The sequence below is a fragment of the Anas acuta genome, chromosome W (assembly GCF_963932015.1).
Source record: "Anas acuta chromosome W, bAnaAcu1.1, whole genome shotgun sequence".
Taxonomy (NCBI): Eukaryota; Metazoa; Chordata; class Aves; order Anseriformes; family Anatidae; genus Anas; species Anas acuta.
This window is the reverse complement of record NC_089016.1, coordinates 1070418-1081677: the sequence shown is the minus strand read 5'-3', so window position 1 is coordinate 1081677 and position 11260 is coordinate 1070418. Positions and strand designations below refer to the sequence as shown.

Genomic DNA, 11260 nt, shown 5'->3' with positions numbered 1-11260 from the left:
TGCAAGGGGTAAGCATTTTACCCAAGAAGCCTTAGTTTCCAGCACAAGTTTTGTTAGTTGTTTCTTAATTTCACCATTCATTCGCTCTACCTTTCCAGAAGAGGAGGGGTGCCAGGGGCTGTGAAAATCCCACTCAATCGCTAAGGCCTGCTTTAATCCTTGCAGTAAAGCTTTACACCCATTCAGTCACGTGGTCAATTAGGACAAACAAGTAACTCAGTAAAGTCTACCTGTATACTTTGGAAAGGTCAAAGCCCTGGCTCCCGTCCCCCTCTAGATAGGTTACAGAAGACCTTTTTATTTACCCTTCGACATATAGTAGTACATCCTCTGCATGTCTGCTTCCCTAAATTCCTACACAGACATGCTTTCTTAGAACAACATCACACATTGCTTGCACCTCCCAATGACTCTTCTGATGGAAAACACTTAATATTTGCCTCATTATCACTTTATTCAGCATTTCTCTCCCATTAGGGAGTATCGATTTTCCTTAAAATGATCCACATATTTGTAACATTGATACCTCCTTGGGAGGTTGTAATTGCTCCAAAATCTTTAGAATTTACCCAAATAGATAGGTGGCCCTGTAAACCCCTGAGGTAAAATTGTCCACCTATACTGTCGCTTCCACCCCCATTTCAGGGTCTTTCCAGTCAGAGGTGAATATCCATGTATGTTTGCTCTCAGGGCCAGAGAGCACTCCATTAATAACACTGTTATTCCAGTCTAACAATTTACTAGTTGAATGCCCAATTTAATCATCAAATCCCTTCCCAACAAGTTAGTCTCTGCCTTGGATACATACAATAATTACCCAGTGATCATTTTATCCCCTAGTCTCAGCTTGGTATCCCCCCAAAGTGGCACTGTTATCCCAGTCCCTTCTACCCCCATCACATTTAGGGTTTCATTAGTTAATTTAATCCCTGATACTTTACAAGTCAGTAAGGACTTAGCTGTCCCAGTGTATTGGGTTTGATGGCAAGGTTCAAGGGGTGTGGGGGTGGGAAACTGCAGTGGCAGCCCCCGTGGAAAAACAAACAAACAAACACACAGAAACCTCCCCGTGGTAGATAAGGGACAAGTTCATCTGGCCCTAAAGGGGCCCACTGCTGCCCAGAGCCAAGCCATAGCAACACAGTCCGTGCCTCTGTGAGAGCACATCCACAAAAACAAACAAACAAAGAAACAAACAAAAACCTGCTGCTCAACAGCAGCTGGGAGAGCGAGAAACCCCCCCACAGACACCAAAGTCAGTGCAGAAGGAGGGGGAGGAGGCGCTCCAGGCGCTGGAGCCGAAGCCCCCCTGCGGCCGCTGGAGAGGCCCCTGGTGGAGCAGGCTGTTGCCCCCTCCCCGATGCTTGGGAAACTGAACAAACACCACAGCAAATATGCAAATATACCAAAACTTCTAGACTGTTACTTAGATAATGCCTACATCACCTTTCCCTGCTCATTCAACTTCGAATACCTTTAACACTTTCAACAAACCTTTTAACACTTCCTTTATCTTTCTCTAGCCTTTACTTTTCTAATGCCGACATCAAAGGCTCAGTCAGGGGCCAACTTAATTCCGTACCTTTTCCCTCCAAGATGCTGAAACAACATCAATATACAACATTTCATCCTGTTTTCCTTCTTTCCACAAAACAACATTGACTGTAATATGGTGTTATAATTGGTAGTTCCATTTAGGGGCCACTCCGCTCCATCCTCTAGTTTATAAAGTGGCCACCACTGATTACAATATTTGATAAGGGTTCTTTTACTCTCGGTACCCTCTCACCCCACTATATCCCTCCAATGTGTTAGTATACATCCTAGGGGGCTTTTCCTCGGGATTTCTTTGCTTTGAACTTTTCCTATTGTAATCTACAGTGGTCAATATTCCACCGTTTTCCTAGAAGCTCTTTACTAGTCAATCCCAATCCCTCCAAAATCCACAATATATAGATACACAAGTAAAATCAGACCACTGTAAATTAACTGCCTGTAGACTAGCGTCTAGCCAAGCGTTATACAGCTCCTTACTTCAGCAGGGAGCTCTCGCAACTCCCGCTCCTCAAACGGAACTCCTAGTTTTTATAATACAAAAGACAATGAACAAACATTTCTGGTGTATTACACTACCAATAATACACAATGCAATTGCTTCCCACCTGCTGACCAATGCCCAGCCTATCGCTGAGCACCCGCTCCCCCCACCCCAGCCAGCCCCCCCTATAATTGTTCAGCATAACGCCAGATGGGATGGAATTCCCCTTTGGCCACTTTGGGTCAGCTGTCCTGGCTCTGTCCCCTCCCAGCTCCTGCTGCACCCCCAGCCTGCCCGCTGGCAGGACAGAGCGCGAAGCTGCAAAGTCCTTGGCTTAGTGTAAGCACTGCTCTGCGACAATTAAAACATCAGCGTGTTATCAACATTATTCTCAGCCTAAATGCAAAACACAGCACCACACCAGCTAGGAGGAGGAAAATTAACTCTATCCTAGCTGAAACCAGGACACTGCTCCAAAAGCCAGCCTTCATGGAGAGGGGACAGAGAACTGTGTTCTGGGGGCGGCAATGGGAAGGAGCCAGGCCTTCCCTGGGATGGCATCTGCCTACTTGCCTGGCTACAGGGTTGGCCTTGGGATTTGTGTGAAGGGACCCCATGGCTCAGTGACCCACTGAGGGCTTTGCTCCAGCTCTGGGAATCCCTAATGAACGTTGTGACTCCAGCCAGGAGTTCAGCAGTGCTGCTTCTGCTGGAGCAGTTGTCAGCTCCCAGAGCACACCAGCAGCTTTGCTTCCTGCAGGTGCTGCTATGCTTCACGAGCTCTCAGAACAAAGTTGGAAAGGAGAGAGCCACGGAGAGGATCTGGAGGCTGACTGGTTTCATTTCTACCCGTTTTCATCACGAGGTAAGGACACAGGCACCCTCCAGCCACGCCGTCTGCCCTTCCCTATGTTCCAGAGCAGCCTGCAGCTCAGGGGTGCCTGTGAGGCAAAGCTGGCCACAGGTGGGGGCCGCCAGCACAGCTCTGCCCTGAAGGGAGGGTCTTTCTTTCTCCTTCCCCCTGATCTTCCCTCCCCAGGTGCTGCTCTCTGACTTATTGTGTCCTGTCTTTCCTCCCTCCCTTCCCTTCTCCCTTCCTCCCTTTCATCCTTTGTTTCCTTCCATAGCCAATTGGAAAATACTTCCAGTCTTCTCAGAGGACAACCATTGTCCTCAGGACACTTGAGACCATTAGAGACTGCTGCACCGACGACAACAAGAATCAGTGGGCCAAGTTCACGCTGGAAGTGGCCGCGAGAGACTCTGCCTCCTGGCTGATGGATGTAAGCAGCGGATTGCCCTGCCCTTGAGCCCTTTCATCCCTTGCTCACATCCTGCCTCTCATACCCAGCAGCAGTTCCAGTGGCAGCTGGGCAACTGGCTGCAGTCCAGCGGCAGCCACATTCTCTCCTGTGTCCCTTCCAGGTGGAAAGGATTCTGAGATTCCTCCATGAAAACCTGAAAAGGAGCGACAGCACATCTTTACTCCGGCAGAGCTTCTTCTTAGTACTGAAGGCAATGACTAACCAGTTTCCCAGGGAAGCTCTCTTAAGCGTGCTGACCAACCTTCCGCCACTTGACAGGTACCACCCCAACAGCTCCCTAAGCACACAGCGGGTCAGGGCCAGGGCTGCAGGATAGCCTGGGACCTGCGGGGCTTGTCTGGGTCACAGCTTTGTGGCCAGGGCAGCCCTGCCAACAGAGTGTTCTGGGCTTGCAGCACTACGCTGGACATGTGGAAGGTGATGCTTTCCTTTCCAATGACTTCAGAGAAGATCTTGGAGGAGCTACAGAATGTTCTCCAGGACAAACGGGTGTGCGGGTCTCTGCAAGCCCGGCCTGTGCACACCAGCCTTCTTAAGTTCGCTGTGAGTAACCAGAGAACACACCTTGCTCCTCTTCAGGGCTGTGTGCGCTCCTCCAGGAGAGGCACAGTCCTCTCCCTGCCCCATCCTCCCCAACCTGTCGCCTCTTCCAGGACTCATAGACACAGCCCCTTAGGGCCAGCACCAGCCCCCCTACATCAGCCATACGGGGTCCTTGTGCACAAAGACGAAGCCTACCCCTTTACAGGCAGTGCTCACTTTTCTCCATCTCCGGCATCCCCCTACCTTGCCCTTCAGAATGGAAACCTGCAGCAGTGGCAGGGCCAGGGGTATTATCACAGCAATGGCTGAGGCTGGGACAGAGCCGTGGTCTTTGCACAGCCTGGGCAGGCTGTGAGGCCGGGGACAAGTAGCACCTGTAGCCTGCTTTGTGCCAGTTCATGCTGCTCTGTTGCTCCTCAGAGGCATGGCAGCAAGAGGCTGCGGACAGCCAGAGGGCAGGAGGAGCAGGCAAAGAAAAGGTGCCGCGTGGTGCCATGCACAGGGCACAGAGGGGCCCTGTTTTCTTCTGCAGGCACAGCTGCCCCAGGATGAGCATCTGGACAGGCACCTGGGTGCATGTCCCCCGCACCCTGCCCTGAGCTGCCAGGGGAGCCAGGAGCTGCGTGGTGATGGGCATGCTGCAGGCTCTGCCCATCTCTCACAGCTGTGGTCTTTTCAGATGATGCATCCAACTGAACATGTACTATCGAATTTACGTGACCCAAAAAAGCTCCTGACGCTTCTGAGTCTTAACAGCCTGCCGATCCTCTGGCTGGTGCTCAGAGCCCTCGTCATGCTGTCGGAGACATCTCAGATGGTGAGTCGGACTTTGCCAAACAAAGCCCTGTTGGCAGCCTGGTGCTGGGACAGGAGGCAACACCATGGCTTGTCATTAGCTGGGAGTCAGGAGGTGGGGTGATGGTGGCGGTGGGGCCTGGTGGCTGCCTGTGCAGCGTCCCAGGAGCTTTCCAGATGGATTCCCTGGGGGACATGTGCAAAGCGGGCGACTCAGGGGAGAAACGGAGCCCTTGCTCTCATCACCTCCCTTCCCCATGCCCTGCTCTCCCAGCTACTTAATCACCACATTCGTGGCCATTGCCTGATGGAAGGTTGCTGGTGAGATTCCCATGGCAGCTGCCAGGAAGTGAGCAGGAGGCTGGTGCTCTGGAACCAGAGCATCCTGGCCAGGGTGGCTGTCCACCTCTTGACTAAAAACATACGGTGTCTTTCTGTACAGGTGACGGACGTGCAGGTCCTGCTGCCAGAAGTCATGGAGACTCTGCAGTATGAAAACACGCACATCAACATGAAGGCCCTGACTATCTTCAAAAATGTGATTCGTCATCTGGAGAAGAAGGAGGCCAGCCCCATCGCTCTGACACTGGCTGGGAGACTCCTGCCTCTGTTTAACGATGTAAGACTGCTGTTGGTGACTGAGCCCCGCAGACGGGCACCCTGAAATGGCATTGCGCTTTGGTCCAGGCCTGTGGGCAGCACTCGGGCAAGGCCTTCTCCTCTCTCTGCTCCTCTGGGTTATGGTGGGCTGTCTTCTGGGCTCCGCAGTCCAGCAGGGCTTCTTGCTGTCAGGTATCCAACTCAGCACAGCCAAAAGTTCTCTGTGCTAAGGCAGAAGCTGAGGAGACAGAGTGTGCCCCAGAAGCCTTACCGAAGCCCTTTCCCAGGGGAGCTCTGCTTTGACGTGGCTGGTGCAGCTACCAGTAAAAGTGGGCTGGCTTGTAGCACACTCCATGGTACAGGCACCCCGTGCGGGAAACCTGTTGCTTTGCCTTGTCTGGGCCCTGCCCTGGCAGCAAGGCCCAGCCCTGTGGGCCCTGAAGCCCCTGATTGTACCCCCAGGAGCCCTGTGTCTCCCTCAGCCCCCTGCCCATGCAGGTGGGCCTGGGGTGTGCCTTGCTCAGGTTCCTCCTTGGGCACTGTGCTTGCAGGGGGGCTGGGGGCGGGGGGCAGCGCCTGTCTATACCAGGGGCTGTGATGGGGAGCAGGATCTGACTGGTGCTCTTTTCCTAGCGTTTGCTGCAATGCACTCCAGGGACCTAGACAAAGAAGACCTGCATGTGATCATCACCTGTGAGTGAGGGCAGTGCTGGGGGTGCTGGGACCAAGTGACAGGGGGCAGAGCCCATGCAGTCTGCAGCCTTGTCCTGCTCCAGGGAAATGCTGCAGGGGCAAAGGGACATGCTAGCCGGACCTGTTCCTGCTGGCCCTAGAAGTATATGATGGGGTTGGCATGGTCCAGAGTGATGCTGGATGGTCTCTGTAGGTCAACAGGTTGCATCTCTGCTCTGTGTCTTTCTGTCGCAGTCCTCCGAATGCAATGTGACACCCATCCATCGATCCGTATCCTGGCAGCTGGGACCATAGAGATCCTGCAACGTCAAGTACAGCAGCAACCCGCATCAAGATGGGCTAGGCTAAAAGCACTGCGCTGCTGGCCGTGAAAAGATAGGGAGCCGCAAAGCTTCCCTGGGGAAGATCTCTCTGAATAAAACTGCAACTACACGACCAGTCCCTTGGTATCCTTCAGTATTTGTCTTATGTGGCCAGGTTTTGATAGGGGGGTTCTGCAGGGGCAGCTTGTGTGAGAAGAGCCCAGGGGATACTGCAAGGCAAGCGAAGACCATCCCCAGAGGGCTCCAAAAAGGACTTGCCGCCAGAGAAGCCCATGGAGGAGGAGGTAGATCTGTCCTGAAGGAGGCTGCAGTCCATGGAGAGGCCCCACAGAAGCAGACTCTGGAGTGGAGCTGCTGCCTGTGGAGAGCAGCCCACAGTGGAGCAGGAGGCCCTGGCCCCCCTTCCCTATTCTCCTGTGCTGCTTGTGGGAAGGAGGTAGAAGAGTGTGTAAGCGAGGAAGGTGTTTCTCGTTTGTTTTCGATTCTCACTGCTCGAGTTTGTTATTGACAGGAACAAAGAGAACGATGTTTGGGTGCTTTGGGGAGATACATGTTTCCTCAGATGAGAAGCACCGGTTCACTGGAAACAAACTCGTGTCCCCCTGGGAGGTGTTTGTGGACCACAGGGAAGTGCTGCGGGTCCCCAGGAAAATGCCTGGATGCCCTTGGACGTCGTGCTTGCATACCTTGAGGAGCTGTTACATTGCACAAAGGAGATGCTTGCATGCTCCAGAGACATGCCGGGGTGCCCCTGTGTTGTGCTTCCTTGCCCCAAATCTAGGCTTGGGCACTCTGGGCATGTTCTTGTGTGCCTCCAGGAGAAGATGGTATGCTCCTGCAAGGTGCTTGGATGCCCTGAGGAGATGCCAGCGTGCCCTAGGAAAATGCTTGGGTACACCAGGGAGATCCTTGGTCTTCAAGGGAGGTGATTGCGTTCTCCAGCAAGGTGTTTGGCTGCCCCATGCTGGTTTACCTTAGGGAGATGCCTGGGTGATACAAGGATGTTCTTGGGTGCCCCTTTTACACAGTTGGATGCCCACAGATGATGCTGCTCTTTCCCAGGGAGGTGCTTGGGTCCTCCCTCCAAGGAGATGCTTCTTTTCTAAGGGGAAATGCTTTTGGGTAACGCAAAGAGGTTCTGGGATGCAACAGGAGATACTTGAAGGATGTACTTGGGTGCCCAAGGGAGATGATTTGGTGCTCTAGGTAGAATCCTAACTTCTCCAAGGAGATGTTTTTGTGGTGTGGGAGAATTTTTCAGTGCATCCACAGTGAGATGCTTGAGTGCCAATAGGAGATGCATGGGTCCACCAGGAAAATGCTTACGTCCCCTGGGGATATGATTGGGTGCCCTGCTGACATACTTGAGTGACCCAGGGAGGGGCTCCTGCCCCCTGCAGAAGCTCTGGGGTTCCAAGGGAGATGCTTCCCATCTCCAATGAGATACTTGTGTGCCCCTGTCCTGGTTTCAGTTAGAACAGATTTAATTTTCTTCCTAGTAGCTGGTAGAATGCTGTGTTCTGGCTTAGGATGAGAAGAGTGCTGATAACACCCCAATGTTTTAATTGTTGCAGAGCAGTGCTTATACCAAGCCAAGGACATCTCAGCCTTTTGCTCTGTCCTGCCAACGGGCAGGCTGGGGGTGCAGTAAGAGCTGGGAGGGGACAGACCCAGGACAGGTGACCCAAACTAGCCAAAGGGGTATTCCATCCCATCTGACATCATGCTAAACAATATGCAGGGGTGGCCAGCCGGGGGAGTGGGGCCAGACTGCTTGGGGTTAGGCTGGGCATTGGTCAGCGGGTGGTGAGCAATTGCATTGTGCATCACTTGTTTGTACACATTATTAGTAGTAGTACTATTATCACCATTGTATTATTTTTATTGTTGTTATTATTAGTATTATTATTTTCCTGTCTTATTAAACTGTCTTTATCTCAACCCACGGGCTTCACTTTCCATTTCTCTCCCCCGTCCCAGAGAGGGAGGGGGGAGGGTGAGCGAACGGCTGTGTGGTATTTAGCTGCCAGCCGGGTTAAACCATGACAGTCTTTTGGGCACCCAACATGGGGCCTGAAAGGTTGAGATAACGGCAGATCTGACCAGAGAGTGTTAAACTAAAATTGGTATCAGTATTAGATCTGCTTAATAGTTACTTGTCATAATGCTGATTGCTTTAATCTCAAGTCCAGAGAAGGGCGACGAAGCTGGTGAGGGGTCTGGAGAACAAGTCCTACGAGGAGCGGCTGAGGGAGCTGCGCTTGTTCAGCCTGGAGAAAAGGAGGTTCAGGGGCAACCTTATTGCTCTCTACAGGTATCTTAAAGGAGGCTGTAGCGCGGTGGGGGTTGGTCTGTCCTCCCACGTGCCTGCTGACAGGCACCTGGGGAGTTTTAGGTTGGATGTTAGGAAGAACTTCTTTACCGAAAGGGTTGTTAGACATTGGAACGGGCTGCCCAGGGAAGTGGTGGAGTCACCATCCCTGGAGGTCTTTAAAAGACGTTTAGATGTAGAACTTAGGGATATGGTTTAGTGGGGACTGTTAGTGTTAGGTCAGAGGTTGGACTCGATGATCTTGAGGTCTCTTCCAACCTAGAAATTCTGTCTGCCGCTCCTGTTTTCCAAATTGAGTATTATAGCACATTATTTTCCGTATGTGCTCTCTGTCATGTTGTTTATCCTCTCCGGGCCCTGGTTTCAGATCATTATGGTACTGTGTGTTGTAACAGTGGCTTATGAGAAGATGAAATATCTGGTCATGACTCTAACTTGGTATTTGTACTCAGTAACGTCGTCGACTCTCTATTTTGGAAACCGTATCTCGGAAACTATTAGCAATTATACCTGTTGCCTTTTTTCATCAGGGATCCAATCTGTGGAGGGGAAAGGGGAAGATATTTTTTCTTACTCGATCACTCTCCCTTTCTCCTTCACCACCCTCTTATCCTCCAAACTTGTTACAATAGCTCTCCAAGGTACTAAATATCCTTGGGATACAAGGAACACCCTCAAAATCTAAAAGCTTACCCCACTTGCTTTTCAAAATTAAACTTTTTTAAGAAAAATGTTTAAAGTTTAGACACTTACTCTGAAATAAGGAAATGATTAGATCTTCTTTCAATCCCCCCCCAGCCCCAAGACACACACACGAAAAATAATTATGGATGCGATTATGGAAGCATTGACAAAGGCAAGCGTGATTAATATGTTAAAATTAGAATTACAAAATATCCAGAGTTGAAGGGACCCACAAGGATCATTGAGTCCAAATCCTGGCTCCACATAGAACCACCAAAATTCAGACCATGTCTGAGCGCATTACCCAAACACCTGAACTCCAGTAAGCTTGGTGCCATGACACTTGGGGAGCCTGTCCCAGTGCCTGACCACCCTGTGGGTGCAGAACCTTACTGTGCAGTTCCTAACACCCAGCCTCATCCTCCCCTGTCGCAGCTCCATGCTGTTCCCTCGGGTCCTGTCGCTGTCCCCAGAGAGCAGAGCTCAGCGCCTGCCCCTCCACTCCCCTTGTGAGGGAGCTGCAGGCCGCCATGGTCCCCCCCCCCCCACAAGCCTGCTCTGCTCTGGGCTGAACAAACCAAGGGACCTCAGCTGCTCCTCATCTGTCTTGCCCTCTAGACCATGTTTGTAGCCTTCCTTTGGAGGCTCTACAGTAGTTTTGTGTCTTATACTATGGTGCCCAAAACTGCACGCAGTACTCGGCATACCACTACTTATACTATACTTGAGTATTCACAAAATATTTGAGAACTGTATCTCCAGCTATTAAAGTTGGCTATTTCTATTTAGCAATCTCTCCACAAATATCCCTTTTACATCCCAAGCCAAAATAGTAACACCATTAAAACACGATGATTTTACATTAACTTCAAATAAGTAAAGACTTTCAACACCTCACCAGCTCCAGCTCGGATCCACTAATTTTTCCCTGTTGGTTCCCTGGGATTTCAATAACAGAAGTCCCACTGATTAAAGTTTTCAGGTTTATATTAAATTACAATGCAGCTCTGCCCTTATATCCAAAAATATAAAATTAGAATTACTTATATTGCAGTTCAGGATCCTATAAGAACAAAATTCTCAGAATTTAAGAATTGATAGTTTTGTCATAAGCAAAGAAAGCAAAGAGGAGAAAAGGCCATTAAGAAAAGGAAAGATATAAAGCTTTGGTAGCTGTGGAATTTCTTCTTATTCAACAGGAAATATGACAAATGTAAGCAGTCAAAAAGAAGGGGCCAAGAATATTTTTATCATACATGTCACAATCAGAGCACCAAGTGAACCTATTGGTAGAAGTGCTATCTAGGGCATAAAGTCAGTAACAAAGAGAAAAGCACCCAAGTGCATTTTACTGAAACACTCTTATCCTGATGTCAGATTGCTGGGAAGATGCTTGCTCACTTGTTGGGAACTATGTTGAGTTGTACCCAAATATTGTACTGAAACTGACACTCAAGGAGGAAAGCAAGCTTGGAAATGACTTAAGCTTCACCATTTCAAACACTGTTAGACTGATACTGTTTAGGTGGTTGAATCCAGTATCCCCACAAAGTCCTCAGTTGTCTACTGCAACAGATCGGCATTGTCTGCATTTCTACAGCTACCACTACAGTTGGTGCTCAGATTTCTTCTGAAAGTAAATAAGCGTTACTTAAGTTGAAAAGTAAAACCTAAATTTCTCTCTTACCATTTCACTTTGCAGCATCAGGCAAATTCTTTAACTCTCAGTCAAGACAGTATTTGAATGATAATATACTTGCAAAAAATATGTATTCCCTACTGTTTAAAGGCAGATTAAATCTACGTCAAGTCCCTGCCATAAAAGGACTGTCTCCCAGGGAATAAATTTGTGCACTTGCCCCATGCACACGCTCATACCAAAGAGATACAGAGCTTGAATATACTTTAAAAAAACAATATCTTAATA

General features: G+C 50.0%; 1 protein-coding gene across 1 annotated transcript; it reads left to right on the top strand.

Annotated features, from left to right (window-relative positions):
- Positions 1-3087: 3087 nt before the first annotated feature.
- Positions 3088-6352, top strand: LOC137847205 (uncharacterized). The gene is made up of 7 exons (XM_068665488.1): positions 3088-3321; positions 3464-3621; positions 3759-3906; positions 4586-4723; positions 5144-5320; positions 5935-5994; positions 6229-6352. The coding sequence occupies exons 1-6, from the start codon at positions 3316-3318 to the stop codon at positions 5962-5964; spliced, it is 657 nt and encodes a 218-aa protein (XP_068521589.1). The 5' UTR covers positions 3088-3315; the 3' UTR covers positions 5965-5994; positions 6229-6352.
- The last annotated feature ends 4908 nt before the right edge of the window (positions 6353-11260 follow it).

Bases quoted from the DNA above. Each gene is read 5' to 3' on its own strand.
- LOC137847205 (XM_068665488.1), top strand. The intron at 3,622-3,758 runs GTACCACCCCAA...CTGGGCTTGCAG, and splicing joins AACCTTCCGCCACTTGACAG to CACTACGCTGGACATGTGGA. The intron at 3,907-4,585 runs GTGAGTAACCAG...TGGTCTTTTCAG, and splicing joins CCAGCCTTCTTAAGTTCGCT to ATGATGCATCCAACTGAACA.